Source organism: Arachis ipaensis, chromosome B05 (genome assembly GCF_000816755.2).
Source record: "Arachis ipaensis cultivar K30076 chromosome B05, Araip1.1, whole genome shotgun sequence".
Lineage (NCBI taxonomy): Eukaryota > Viridiplantae > Streptophyta > Magnoliopsida > Fabales > Fabaceae > Arachis > Arachis ipaensis.
This window is the reverse complement of record NC_029789.2, coordinates 127,004,815-127,018,660: the sequence shown is the minus strand read 5'-3', so window position 1 is coordinate 127,018,660 and position 13,846 is coordinate 127,004,815. Positions and strand designations below refer to the sequence as shown.

The following is a 13,846-nucleotide window of genomic DNA, read 5'->3' as shown; positions in this document are numbered from 1 at the left end:
ATAAAAATATTATTTTTTTAGTAAAAGAATCTTTTTAAATTTGTTGTAGTTTGTAGTTTTCAAATTTTTTATTTTTAAAATATTTTTATTTTTAGTAGTAAAAATTTATCAAATCTACTAAAAATTCATTAACATTCTTTTTAACAGCCATCCAAACAAGCTCAGATTTCATCTAGGTACTTTGACTTATGAATGTTGTATCAATATGATTTTCCATGCAGATGGTAGAAAAGTAAGGCTTCCTGGACAAAGGTTGCTTAGCAACAGAACAGTGAGGTGCTTAACAAATGTAGAGTCATTTTCGCTCCGCGCCGCAGATCTTGAAGAAGTCACAATCCTTTTCACAAGATTCTTGCGGAGTCCGCGTGTTCAAGGAGCCCTAAGGTCACTTCTCTTTTCTCCATTAAATTTGTATCAAGCTTCAATTTAGGAATTCAAATCCATGATTCATTCGGTAACAGTGTTGCTATTGTAGGTATGAATCACCTTATTGGAGATCCTTAGCTGCAATTCGTATTCAAGTTGCATGGAGATACAGGAAGAAACGTCTAAGTCGTGCTGATTCTGCTGTTTAAAATTTAAAATTAAAATTAAAATATAGTGTGAGTATCGTTATTCGTTACCATATACAAACGCGTAATTGTGTAAATAATAAAGGACAAGATTGTAGTCTGAAAATTTTCAATAAGAAAATTATTGTAACTAGTAAATGCCCAAAAAATGAATCAGATTGGTGAATGGCTGACGCGGACGTTATCATTTTCGCAACACGCAGGGTGCGTGTTGCAGGTACGGTCGCTTTTAGGTTTCTCGCAGTTTGTGTTTTGCAGGTGCGGGGGCTTTTAGGGTTTTGATAGAAATTTTATATATTATAGAATGCACTAGCTGGGAGGAGAACTTCTTCATAGTTCATATATCTAAATCTGTAATTGTCAGAGAGAGAGAGCGAAGAGAGAAAGAAGCAGCGGCGAATACGATGAGGAATTTCTTCGGTGACGCCTGAGTATATATCATCACGGTTGGTTCAAACAGCACTGTCTTCTTTATTTATTTATTTTGCCATATTTATTTTTTTTTGTCTTTATTTACTTGTTTTTTTTTCGGTCTTTATTTATTTAAATATTTTTTGTCAGGCTTTATTTTGTTTGAATCTTCTGTATTTATGTATTCTTTATTTTTGAGTTGAGTTATCCATAAAAGCATGAAGAAAAAAATAAAAACAATGGATGCTCGAACGAAAAATAGAAAGTAGGGTTAGATCACGAAGAGTACTACAATTGTGAGATTGTACAAAATACATAGTGTGAGATTTGATTGTGAGATTTTGTCAAGGTATAGTATCTCATTCTTAGGAGGGCCACTGGTAGAAAATTTTTTTGAAATTAAATAAAAAAGTATTTATTCTGAAACAAATTAATCCAACTTTGTTTAATACCCACCGATTTTAGAGCAGAATCGGGATAACTTGCACGGATCTGTATGCAAATCGGGAAAAATCACCACTGGTAGAAAATTATTTTGAAATAAAATAAAAAAGTATTTATTCTGAAACAAATTAATCCAACTTTGTTTAATATATAACTTTGTTTAATACCCACCGATGTTAGAGCAGAATCGGGATAACTTGCACGGATCTGTATGCAAATCGGGAAAAATCACTTGATCCGGGAGAAAACACAGATTAGAAGAGTGGAACGGGGTGGCAGAGGCATTGCAGTATTGCACCAATGGCCAATATGTTGGCCTCATAGAAGCCACATCCCAGGTTTGAATCTCAGTTATGGCTGAATAGTAATGGAACCTTTAGTGTTTGTGAGTGTATGACCAAAAGGAAAAAAAAAAAGTGGAACTGGATTTTCTTTATTTTAAATTTGGAATAAATGACCATTTGTACGCATAAAAGATAAAAATGCTGACATATCATTTTAAATTTGAAATAAATAACCATTTGTACGCATAAAAGATGAAAACGCTGACATATGTACTCACATTACATCAAAACTAAATTTGTATCCACGCAAGATGCCTTCTATGTGACAAAAGTACTCTACATGGCACTCCAACCCTCTAAAGACATGATACTTTTGTGACACGAAGAACATCTTGCATGGGTACAAGTTTAATTTCAATTTAGTGTGGGTACATATGTCAGCGTTGTTATCTTTTATGAGTACAAATGGTCATTTATTCTGTAATTTTCCTGTCACTTACCCTATCTTTTTCGGTTGAGTTGAGATGACAACTCTATGGTCATTTCTTTTTAATTTGTATTTTTAATTTTTTATTTTAAATTAATACAATTTTTAATTTCTTTTAATACAAAACAATTTTTTAGGGGTTAATTTTTTTTATATGAAAAAAATGTTGGTATTTTTACTAGAAATAGAATTATTTGGTATCATTTCAGATGGATAGATGTTGCAGGTAGAGCAGAATGAACACATAGGGGACGTGTTTGGTTAGCACGCGAGACACGTGTTAGTCACATGGCAACATCTAAGGCAACACGCAGGGGCATGTTGGGTGTTCTGTCTATATAAGGCGACGCTCATTTCCATTTTACTTAATTGCGAAGAAGAAAGTTGTTTGTGTGTTGGTGGTGTGATGGAGGGTACCGCAAAGATAGTGGTGTATCACAACGGTAAAATTATACGAAATACTCAAGAGGGGGTGAGTTTTGAGTGTGAAAATTCGTTTTTGCTTGTGGTTCCGTACACCATGACGTTCGCAGAGTTACAGTACAGCCTCTGTCAAAATATAGAGAGTGATATCTTAAAGAGAGTGAGCAATATTCTATATCGGAATCCCGTTATTATATTTGGTAGCTTAATATAGTTTGATACTATGTCGATCATTGATGATGCAAATATGCAGCGTATGTTCCTTATTCACCGACAGACTCAGGTGCAACAGACAAAGATTGAGTTGTATGTTGAGTATGAAAATATAGATGCTGGTGAGATTCAAAATGATTCAGATATGAAAGATGATAGAGCTGAAGTGTACGAAGGAATGAACAGTGATAGCGAAAAGGACTTTGAAGCTACCTACGAAGCTGGTGAGAAGGATGAGAATGGTGATATGAGAGGTGAGGCAATAATAAAAAATGTGGTGGTTTCACCTGCAGTCAGTCAACCGATGGACGTTTTACCTTTTATGCGTAGCTTGGATCTTGACACCATACATGTACCGAAATTTCCTGAATATGCAAACATAGGTATGTGATGAATGAGTAATACATTTTCCTTAATTTATATTTTGGATAGATCAATGAGTGACAATCTATTTTTTCTATAGGTGTTGTTGATTCTGAGGAAGGAGAATTTAGGATCGGAATGGAGTACAGTTCTAGAAAGTCGATTGTCGAGGCAATTAGGAGCTATACTATTTCTAGAGGAGTCGATTACACTGTTTATAAGTCCGAGCCACATACATTTTATGCAAAATGCAAGATGTATGGCCATGGGTGCGATTGGCTTATCCGAACCAGCTTGATACAGAAGAAAGGTTGTTGGGAGATACGGAGATACAACGGGAGGCACACGTGCACCATAGGAACAGTTTCACAAGATCATTCCAAGTTAGACTCAGACATGGTTGCTGAGGCTATAAGGCCATTGGTTGAAACCGACCCATCCATGAAGGTGAAATCTATAATTGCAGAAGTCCAATCAAGGTTCAACTATACCATTAGTTACCGAAAGGCTTGGTTGGCAAAGCAGAAGTCGATAGCCAGAGTTTTTGGTGGTTGGAAATTATCTTATGAAGCTTTGTCGTGGTGGTTCTTAGCAATGGTTCAGAAGATGTCTGGCTCAACTGTCCAAATAGAAACACGACCCTTATGTAACGGGAGTGAAGAGGCGGACGGTGTCAGGATACTTCAGCGGGTATTCTGGAGTTTCAATTCATGCTATAAAGCGTTCCGGCATTGCAAGCCTTTAGTTCAAGTTGATGGCACACACCTTTACGGAAAATATAAAGGTGCCTTTTTGGTTGCAGTTGCACAAGATGGGAACCAAAACATTGTGCCGATTGCTTTTGCCATCGTGGAAGGGTTGACCGCTGATACGTGGTACTTTTTTCTCAGTAATTTAAGAAGGCATGTTGTTAGAAAAGTCGGTGTGGGAATAATCTCTGATCGACATGAGTCAATACGGGCAGCAATAAATCGTAACAACGGTGATTGGAAACCTCCAAGAGCATGGTGGATGTTTTGCATTAGACACATCAGTTGCAACTTCTTAAGGGCATTCAAGGACCCGTACTTGCAGAAGCTTGTTGTCAATATAGGTATTTGACGCTACTGTTATTTCTATTTATGATGGTTGGTAGTGCCTAATATGACAATGTACGGTGTGATTTACAGGTTATTCAAGAACAGTGGACGAGTACAACATCAACTACAAGAAGTTGCAAGAGCGAAGTGAGGGATATGCCCGATGGTGTGACAATCTCGAACTTCACCAGTGGGTATTGGCATTTGACGAGGGACATCGATGGGGTCACATGACGACAAACCTAGTCGAGTGCCTAAATTCATTGTTGGAAGGTGTCCGAAATGTTCCTGTGTTGGCCCTTGTCTGAGCAACATATTATCGCTTGGACCAGCTCTTTACGCAAAAGAGTGCTGAGGCTCACGAGCACAAGCGTGCTGGATTTACCTACTCTGAATTTGCCACTCAACACATAGAAGAAAATATGCAACGTGCAAAAAATTTAGTTGTGCATCGGTTTGATGGAAGAAATGAGGTGTTCACGATGCGCGAAATGCCTAGTGGAAAAGTGTTAGTTGTTGATCTTGCGCGGCGGGTGTGTGACTGTGGGCACTTTCAGGTGAAACGACTACCTTGTTGCCACGTTATTGCTTGTTATGTTAACCAGCGACTCGATTGGCAGGTGTATGTTAATGATGTATACAAGATGTCAGAGATTCGCAAGGTCTACAGAGTGGAGTTTGTCCCAGTAGGCGATCCTGAGACATGGCCTGGTTACTCGGAACCGACGTTGGTTGCTAATCCTACCTTGAGGCGAACGTCGAAAGGTCAACCCAAAGGTCCTCGAATATGCCATCTCTGCGGTAAACAGGGTCATTGCCGTAGTCGATGTCTTCAGTATGTTGGACCGAGTGGGGTTGGTAGCAGTGGTGGTTCATAGGTCTTTGTTGGTCGTTGTATTTGTATTTTAAAGTTAATTTTATAAATTAATGTATTTAAATTTATCTGTTAACTTTTTGAATTAGTATAGTTGAAAGTTTCTGTTAATTTTACAGCTGAATACAACTAAATATGACAAAACACAACTTTTAATGAGCAAAGTACTTCTATTATTAATAAAAAATCTAATACAATAAACTTATACAAAAAATTAAAATATGATACAATAAACTTACAAAAATTAACTTAAAAATACAAATAAACTTACACAAAAATCTAATATAATAAACTTACACAACTTTTTTATGAACACCCGCTTACTTTTTTCCGAACATCCACTTCATCCCCTTGCTCATTAACCCCTTATCAAACCCCGATGGAATAAACTTATATGGTAGATTTCTCTCCATCCGTAGGTTATATAGATGATCCTGACCTAAAACACTGACATTGGTCATAGTCAACCCACCTGTCCCTCTCTCGGGCGTACCCAACCCAACTGCCTCTCCCAAAGTAGATGCACCAAGGTTGTACTCGTCACAACCCCTTGTTGTACCACGTTCAAGTCAGGATTGTTCGGCCTAGTTAGTGGTAGATCAACACAAGCTGTATCGAATAAAATATGAGAAGCGATGCTACCACTCCCTCGGGAATCAACCGACATATGACTTGAAGTGTGGTTAGAAGTAGTCTCCCTTCGACGAGAGGCCACATCGACCGACACCCGATGTAGTTGAGACAACCCCTATTATGGCTCAAATATGGTCCAATTCGAAAAACTACCCACACTGGTGTTAACCCATTGCTGGATATGATCATCCCCAACAAAAGGCATTTGCGATGGGATTGGGGAGAACTCTAAGTATAGAGGACTGTAGTTCGCGCTCTTGTTTAATGTTTGTGGTGGTGGCTGTGATAGCTGTGATAGCTGTGGTGGTTGTACTGTAGTTGTTGTGGTGGCTGTGGGCGGTAATAAGGAAATGGTTGAGATACTACATACTAAGGAAATTGTTGCTAAGTCGGTGGCTGAGGTGGTTGCTGAGAAACTCCCTTTAATAATCTCAAGTCATACTTTGAATAAACCCAAGTATCAATCATGGTAATTAGCAGCTGGTCTAAAATCTCAAATTGGAAGGGGATGTTGTTCTCGCAATCGAGTGTTGCACGGTTGCCCAATCCTCTGTCAATCCCGCATGTATCACCCTTCACTCATGAAGTTGTACTTTGCGAAAAGTAATGCAATGGTCTTCCACTCTAATGACTTTTTCAGGCTTAAGGGCAGGTTGTACATACCCAAATTGGCGCATCACTCGATTCGTAGAGTGCCATTCGATACACTCGAATGATAACAATGATACCACTGTATCATACACTTTAAGGTGTCCATACAAACTGTAACATATTAGAAAATTAAAAAATTATGATCGTGTTAAATATTAACATACACCAAGCACAAACACTAATCTCTGCCATGTAGTCTATTAAAGAGGAGGCAAGCTCTTGTTGTTATAGGTTTTAGTATCAGAAGGTACCAACTGAATGCCTAACCTCAAACTATAATAAGAGTGAAAGAAGGAAAAAAAAGCATGAAAGTAATGTATGATCAACTCGAAGACAACTGTAATGTCATAGTGCCAGTTATGTTGTCATATGTAATGAGATTTAGGCTCGAACTAGAATTTTCACCTGAATATGCTTATCCCAATAATGCTTTATACTTTTTTATTCTCGATGGATAAGTCCTTCATATCATATCTTATTGAACAACTGTATTAAATAATTCTGATTATTGTCTTGGATTATGTAAATATCATGTCCTCATAAATCTAATAACATGGTCATGATGGAATCTTTCAACCTGACCAGACATCAAATCAATGGAACAATAATACTGATGCTGTTGCATGCTTAAATCCCCCATCTCAGGATAGTTTTGTTTATGGGATATATCAAAATGTTGAACCTCTTGTTACAGAAACTAATGTGATCAACAAATACATCTATTCTTTGTTTTGGAGATTCCAGGTGAGCTATTACTTTTTTCTTTTTCCTTTTTTCTTCCTCTCTCACACGTTAAGTAGTTCTTGTGAAAATGATATTTTAATTAATTTCACAAAAGGAACGTATAATCCATTCACTTTCTAAGCAATATAAATTGAAGTATAGATGTATAGTATACTAAAATTAAACTCTAATATTATGTTAATCTAACATAGCTTTTAGAGATTCTATGAAAAACATTTATATATGCTTGAAATATCAGTTGGTTGAGTTTTCTGTATTTATTTAAAAACTATTCTATATGTATCCAAAATCTTGGATGCAATTGATTTGATATCTATAAGAGTAACAATTATACCCTATGATATTTGTGCAGCAAATTAGTACTTTGGCTGGTAATCTGGTCCCTAGCACTTTTGTATGGGAAGTCCTTTTCAGTATGCCATTATAGGATTTGGACTCTTGCTTTTTTCTATTCCCATTGCTCACATACAGAATTTTCTTCAAGCTCTTGGATAGAGGTAGAACTTATCAATTGCTGAAAGTTAGTTGTAATTAAACTTTGACAGCCTTATTCCAATATGCTATTTTTGCAACATAGTTGAAATCCTTTTCTTCCATCCACTTTTAAGGAGGCTAGAAATGCAAACTCAGTGGCTGTGACGTGGAGCAATGGATGAGCCATTGACGCTTACCAGAAAATATAAGGAGGTCATTTATGTGGTATACATGCACATTTAATGACAAGTGAGATGAAGACTTATTTCAGATTTTAAAGAGATACAAATTATAATTTTAAAATTTCTTCTTGCATCTATTTTTTGTCTGCGAATGTGTTTAGATTTCTGTATGTGTAATTACTGATTAGTAAATGTGATTCATAATAACTAAAAAATCAGTCATTGATCTACCAGGGTGGTGTGAGAAATTAAAAAAGAAATTGTTGCTTCAATGGCTGAACCTATCCTAGATGCCGTTTGTGAGAGATTAAGACAAAATAGATACATAAAAGGAAGTAGAATATTGAGTATGGGTGGTTCTAGTAGATAAGATGGTATTCGCAGTGCGAGAAAAGCTCGAGAGTATATGGGAATATGGAACAAGACTTTCGTTATCTGAAGGAGATGTTTGTGGCAAAGAAATTTTTACATGGTATCTAGAACATTCTTTTGTTAACACAGGTATAATAACAATAGGACTGTCAAAATGAGCTAAACTCATCAGGTCAGTCCGTTTACCTGTTTAAATGGGCGGATTTTGTCTCTAAAATTAAACCTGTTTAAATATTGGGCTAAACGAACTGAGCCCGATTAACCCAAAAAAAATGACGGATTAAATGGGCTAGCCCACGGACTAAACGGGTGGCCCGTTTAATTTTTTTTAACATTTTTTTTAAAAAGTAGCACTTTTAGTTAATATTTCTCCCGATCTGACCCGAAAATCCGACCCATCAACAAAAATATATTTTTTTAATGGTTTTTGACCTAAAAATGATATTTTTTTGTTAAAATATTTTTCAAAAAGTAAAATAAAATAATAAACGGACTGACCCGTTTAATCCATCGGGCTGACCATAAACAGTCCGGACTAAAAATTCTGTCCCACGAATAAAGCGGGTTTAAACGGATCAACCCGTTTAACCCGCAGACTTAACGAGCCGGATCTAAATGGACCGGACTAACTCATTTCACGGCCCTAAATAACAAACCTGAAAAGAATATTTTTATTAAAGAGTAGATTTTATTAGAAATTGCAATAATTAACAACGTTTCTAGTAAACTCATAGATTGATGTATATGAATACAAAGAGCCTGTTTCTAAGAGAAGATTTTTTTTAGTTGATATTTTTTAAAATGATCTTTCAAAAAAATAAGTAGAGTAATTTGATATTTAGATACTTTATGTAAAAATAATTTTTTCATTTATTAATTGTATTTGGGTAGTGTTGTAACCGGACCGATTTGGACGGTCAGAGGTCGCTCAATGGCTTCAAATTGGCCCCAGGACCAGACAACGTGCATAATCGGTGCGAACTGGTTTGAGCTGGGAGGTTTTCACCAAAACCGGGGAACTGACAGTTTTCAATTAAGAAAAAGTAAAACCCTAATTTCTAATTTGGACGGCACCCCCTTCTCTTCCCCAACCTCATGCTCTCACACTTTCGTTCAGTCACAGAGCTCTCAACCTCTCACTCTGACCGGTCTATGCTCGCCTCTCTCTCGCCGGTGCTCGCCTCTCACTCTCGACGGTCTGTACTCTTCTCTAGCCGGCTCATCTGCTCGTCTCCGTGTGTGCTGCTCTGCTCACCTCCGTCTGTCGCCTTCATTGCCCCACCTCGTGACTCGTCTGTCCCTGCAGTGTGCTTTGACGTGCCTCCACCTTCTCTGCTGTGACTTGGGTTCTGCTTCTGCAGTATAGATGTGAGCTTTTGATTTTTTTTTTTTAGTTACTTTATATTAATTTTTAATAGTTGATTGTTTTTGTTTTAATGTAGGTTTAGAATAGAAAATTGAAAATGTTTATAATGTTTTAATGCTTCTGCTTCTGTTTTAATTTCTGTTCATTCATTGAAAATGCTGCTCTTTGATGCTGTGAAAATGCCGGAATGCTGTTTTAATTTCCTCATAGTTGAATATGAGAAATGCTGTGATGTTGTAGTGCTGTTTAAATTTTCTCATAGCCGAATATGGCCAGGGAGAATTCCAACTTCTAGATTTTTAATGCATCTGTTTTAATTTTCTAGATGTTTTAATGCTTCTGCTGCTGCTGTTTTTACACTTTTTTTTGTACACACATTTATAGGAGGGAGAATTAGAACATGATATGATGATGATGAATAAGCAATTACTAAATCTCTGGGTAGCTAGCTACGATATCCATGACTGACCATGAGTATCCATATAGTAAACCTAACAATTCTTATAAAACACAATATACAACAATAATTTTTCTGTAAAATTCATGACAAGATACTGCTATAAAATTTTTGTTATTGTTATATCTCAAATTCTCAAATGAATTCTATTTTGTGATATATCATTATCAAATTTCAGCTCCTTCAAATTCTCAAATGAACTGATTCATTCAACTAATATATACTAAATGAGTGAAATATAGATAATCAGTGATCAGTTCAATTTTGTTCAAAAGACAGTGACATTTCTTTAGATAAAACAAAAGTGTTACTACCAAGAAGTATATTATATAATCATCCATCAAGTTCAAATTCACAAACATAAAGGCTAACCATTGCCACACGCTGAATGAACATTCAAAGTAGCAGTAATAGGCAATCATCAAATTACATAAGTGCCAGAGCACATGATAACTCCAAAACCTGTGGCATCAATAAATCAAAATTAATTTTTGGCTGCTACAAACATCCAAACATGAATAATTATCTTCCAAATATAACCCTACTTTTAGCTCAATCTGACACATTCTGTTCTATTCCATAGCATCACAAAATACTCACACCAAGTTAAATACATCACAATCAAACAAAATAGAGAACCTAACAAGCTACCTTCAAATTATATTGGGTATACATAAAAAAATTGTCTCTGGTACAAGAAAATTAAGGCTCTAGAATGTTAAGTAGTTCATTCTTTCATAAAGTAACAAGGTTTAATCATACACAAGCAAATTAGTCAAATTAAGGCTCTCTTTGCGCAGAACATATCAAAGAGATTAAAAGGAAGAAGACGAAGATGACGAATGCTGAGCTGACCTTGAAGAAGAAGCTGTGATCGGTGAGAGTGAACAGGGGTTGGAGCTTTGGAGCATGCCGACAGGACAAAGAGGGAAGCTCCTGAGTGCGATGGATGGCTGCAGTGTCCCACTCCTTGCGGTGGCAGTGGTGGAGGCTAGATGGCTATGGTTTTTTTTTGGTAGAGGGTAGTGCAAGGTTCTGAATTGTGAAGGAAAGAAAAGGAGAGAGGGGCTGGGTCACTGGAACAAGGAAGGAATCAGATTGCTTTTCCTTTTTTTTCAAAACGAAGCATAAAACGACATTTCATGTAAACTGGCTGGTTCAACGATTTTTATATGGTTTTTGTCTTTTTGAAATGGTAGTTTCTCCTGATGGACTGAACCGCAAAGGCTTCCGGTTCTAATTGGTTTGGTTCGACAGGCCAGTCCAGTTTTTAGAACCATGGTTGGAATGCTTCTGTTTTAATTCCAACTTCTTGCGCAATTCTACTAATAGGTTATGCGATAGTGTGATTAGATAATAGGCTTTGTGAATCGATTGAATTTTTTTGTTTTCTTACAGGATTTTAAGGTGGTGTCATGACTTTCATCATGTACACCATTTTAAGATTTTTTTTTTATTGTGTGATTATATTTTCATTTAAGTGGGATTGAGTCAACTAGTTCAACTTGTGATCCCCTAGTTGAACTAGTAACCTAGTGATCTAATAACTTAATTAATTGAATTACTGTTTCGATTCTAACAACTATATATTTGGGTATAAAAATATAAAAATATTTATTTATTATTTTAAAATAATTTTTAAAAGTATGATTTTGGTCCTAAAGGTTTTCAGTCAGAATCGAAATAGTCCCTCGTCTAATTTTCGATTTAGAATCATCCTTAACGTTTTTTTTCGTATTAAAATCGTCTTTCTCCACATCCACCTCCACCTCCACCTCCACCTCCACACAGAGAAGCAGAAACAGAAAATCAACAAATTCAAGCACAAATTTAACACAAACAGAAAGAGAAAGCAACAAATCAACAAATCAGCAACAATAATATTCCACAACAAATTTCACAAAAAATCCAGAAATTTCACAAAAAATCCAATTTACAGAATTCACAGAAGAAGAAGAAGAAGAAGAAGAAGAAGAAGAAGAAGCGGCGGGTGGCNNNACTGTAATTTAAAAAAATATTAATATTTTTATTTTTACAATTAAAAAATTTATTAAGCACATTAAAAAAGATAATTTTTTTTATATAAAATTTTTAAACAGCTCAATTGCAGCATCCAAACAAGCTCAAATTTCATCTAGGTACTTTGATTTATGAGTGTATGAAGAAAATTAAGACGATTTAACAAATAACAATAGATTAGTGGGAATAATTAGCAGCATGTTTTATCAATATGATTTTCCAGTAAGGCTTCCAGGACAAAGGCTGCTTAGCAACAGAACAGTGAGGTGCTTAACAAATGTCGAGTCATTTTAGCCATGGCCTCCGGCCTTGAAGAAGTCACATTCCTTTTCACAAGATTCTTGCGGAGTCCGCTTCAAGGAGCCTTAAGGTCACATCTCTTTTCTCCATTAAATTTGTATCAAGCTTCAATTTATGAATTCAAATCCATGGTTCATTTTCTAACGGTGTTGTTACTTTAGGTATGAATCACCTTATTGGGGATCCTTAGCTGCAATTCGTATTCAAGTTGCATGGAGATACAGGAAGAAACGTCTAAGTCGTGCTGATTCTGCTGTTTAAAATTTAAAATTAAAATAGAGTGCGAGTATCATTACCACATACAAACGTGTAATTGTGTAAATAATAAAGGGACAAAATTGTAGTCTGAAAATTTTCAATATGGAAGACAACTGTTGTAACTTGTAAATGAATAGCTGACGTGGATGTTATGCAATTTCGCAAAACGCAGGTTGCGTTTTGCAGGTACGGTCGCTTTTTGGGTTTCTCGCAGGTTGCGTTTTGTAGGTGCGGTGGCTTTTAGGGTTTTGATAGAAATTTTACATATTATATAATGCACTAGCTGGGAGGAGAAGTACTTCATAGATCTAGATCTGTAATTGAGAGAGATAGAGAGAAAGAACGAAAGAAGCAGCGGCGAAGACGATGAGGAATTTCTTCGGTGACCACTGAGTATATATCATCACGGTTGGTTCAAACACCACTGCCTTCTTTATTTATTTACTATTATTTATTTTGTTGTTTTTGTTTTGGGTCTGTTTTTTTTATCGGTCTTTATTTATTTAATTTTTTTGTCAGACTTATTTTGTTCGAATCTTCTATGTTCTTTATTTTTGAGTTGAGTTATCCATAAAAGCATTAAAAAAAAAAACAGTGGGTGCTCCGAATGAAAAATGGAAAGTAGGGTTAGATTACAAAGTGTACTATAATTGTGAGATTATCTGAGATTTGATTGCGAGACTTTGTCAAGGTATAGTAGTAGCTCATTCTGACGAGGGTTAGTGGTAGAAATTTTTTTTTGAAATAAAATAAATAAATTTATTTATTCCTGAAATAAATTAATACAACTTTGTCTATAAATATACAATTTTTTATTATGGTGGGTACTCCTATGAAGATGTTATAATTGTCTTCATATAATGATTTTTCTTTTTGACCCTTAGAGGATGGATTGTAGGGTTAGATTTTGATATGTTATAAAAGTGTTGTTTTTATTTGAAGTGTGGCCAAATTAATAAATCACACTTTTATACAAAGCATCTTCATAAAAAGATATTTTTTGTATCTTCATTTGAGTAGCTCCGTTTTATTATTGTGTCATCGTAGATCAGGGTATTACCAACCCATTTTAGAGCAAAATCACGATAACCGGCACCGATCTGTATGCAAATCGGAAAAATATCACTGGATCCGGTAGAAAACACACAGATCCGAAGAGTGGAACTGGATTTTCCCCTCAGCCAGCCCGTTGCTGACCGGCCTGACCCCATCTTCGGCCGAGTTGAGATGACAACTCCAT

At 36.0% G+C, this 13,846-nt stretch overlaps 3 protein-coding genes across 6 annotated transcripts in view; all 3 read left to right on the top strand.

The window, feature by feature from the left end:
* The window catches only part of LOC107644067 (probable cyclic nucleotide-gated ion channel 20, chloroplastic), an 18,445-nt gene extending 5,639 nt beyond the window's left edge, over positions 1-12,806 (top strand). Inside the window, exons 11-13 of one of the 4 annotated variants that reach the window (XM_021124465.1) lie at positions 222-384; positions 476-578; positions 12,613-12,806. In XM_021124465.1, coding sequence (XP_020980124.1) covers positions 222-384; positions 476-575 — 263 coding nt within the window. In that variant the 3' untranslated portion in view covers positions 576-578; positions 12,613-12,806. Of the gene's footprint in view, positions 1-221; positions 385-461; positions 1,081-12,612 lie in introns of those variants that run through there. The other 3 variants (XR_001621179.2, XM_016347852.2, XM_021124466.1) reach the window with 3 other exon arrangements.
* On the top strand, positions 890-5,261 carry LOC110262457. The gene is made up of 5 exons (XM_021124476.1): positions 890-1,018; positions 1,613-1,765; positions 2,408-3,217; positions 3,298-3,581; positions 4,784-5,261. The coding sequence occupies exons 3-5, from the start codon at positions 2,845-2,847 to the stop codon at positions 4,787-4,789; spliced, it is 663 nt and encodes a 220-aa protein (XP_020980135.1). The 5' UTR covers positions 890-1,018; positions 1,613-1,765; positions 2,408-2,844; the 3' UTR covers positions 4,790-5,261.
* LOC107641069 lies at positions 3,590-5,226 on the top strand. The gene is made up of 2 exons (XM_021124475.1): positions 3,590-4,290; positions 4,367-5,226. The coding sequence occupies exons 1-2, from the start codon at positions 3,594-3,596 to the stop codon at positions 4,582-4,584; spliced, it is 915 nt and encodes a 304-aa protein (XP_020980134.1). The 5' UTR covers positions 3,590-3,593; the 3' UTR covers positions 4,585-5,226.

Excerpts from the sequence above, each read along its gene's own strand:
- LOC110262457 (XM_021124476.1), top strand. The coding sequence starts at position 2,845 with ATGTCGATCATTGATGATGCAAATATGCAGCGTATGTTCCTTATTCAC. Across the intron at positions 3,218-3,297 it reads TCCTGAATATGCAAACATAG|GTGTTGTTGATTCTGAGGAA; the intron begins GTATGTGATGAA and ends TTTTTTCTATAG.
- LOC107641069 (XM_021124475.1), top strand. The coding sequence starts at position 3,594 with ATGGTTGCTGAGGCTATAAGGCCATTGGTTGAAACCGACCCATCCATG. Across the intron at positions 4,291-4,366 it reads GAAGCTTGTTGTCAATATAG|GTTATTCAAGAACAGTGGAC; the intron begins GTATTTGACGCT and ends TGTGATTTACAG.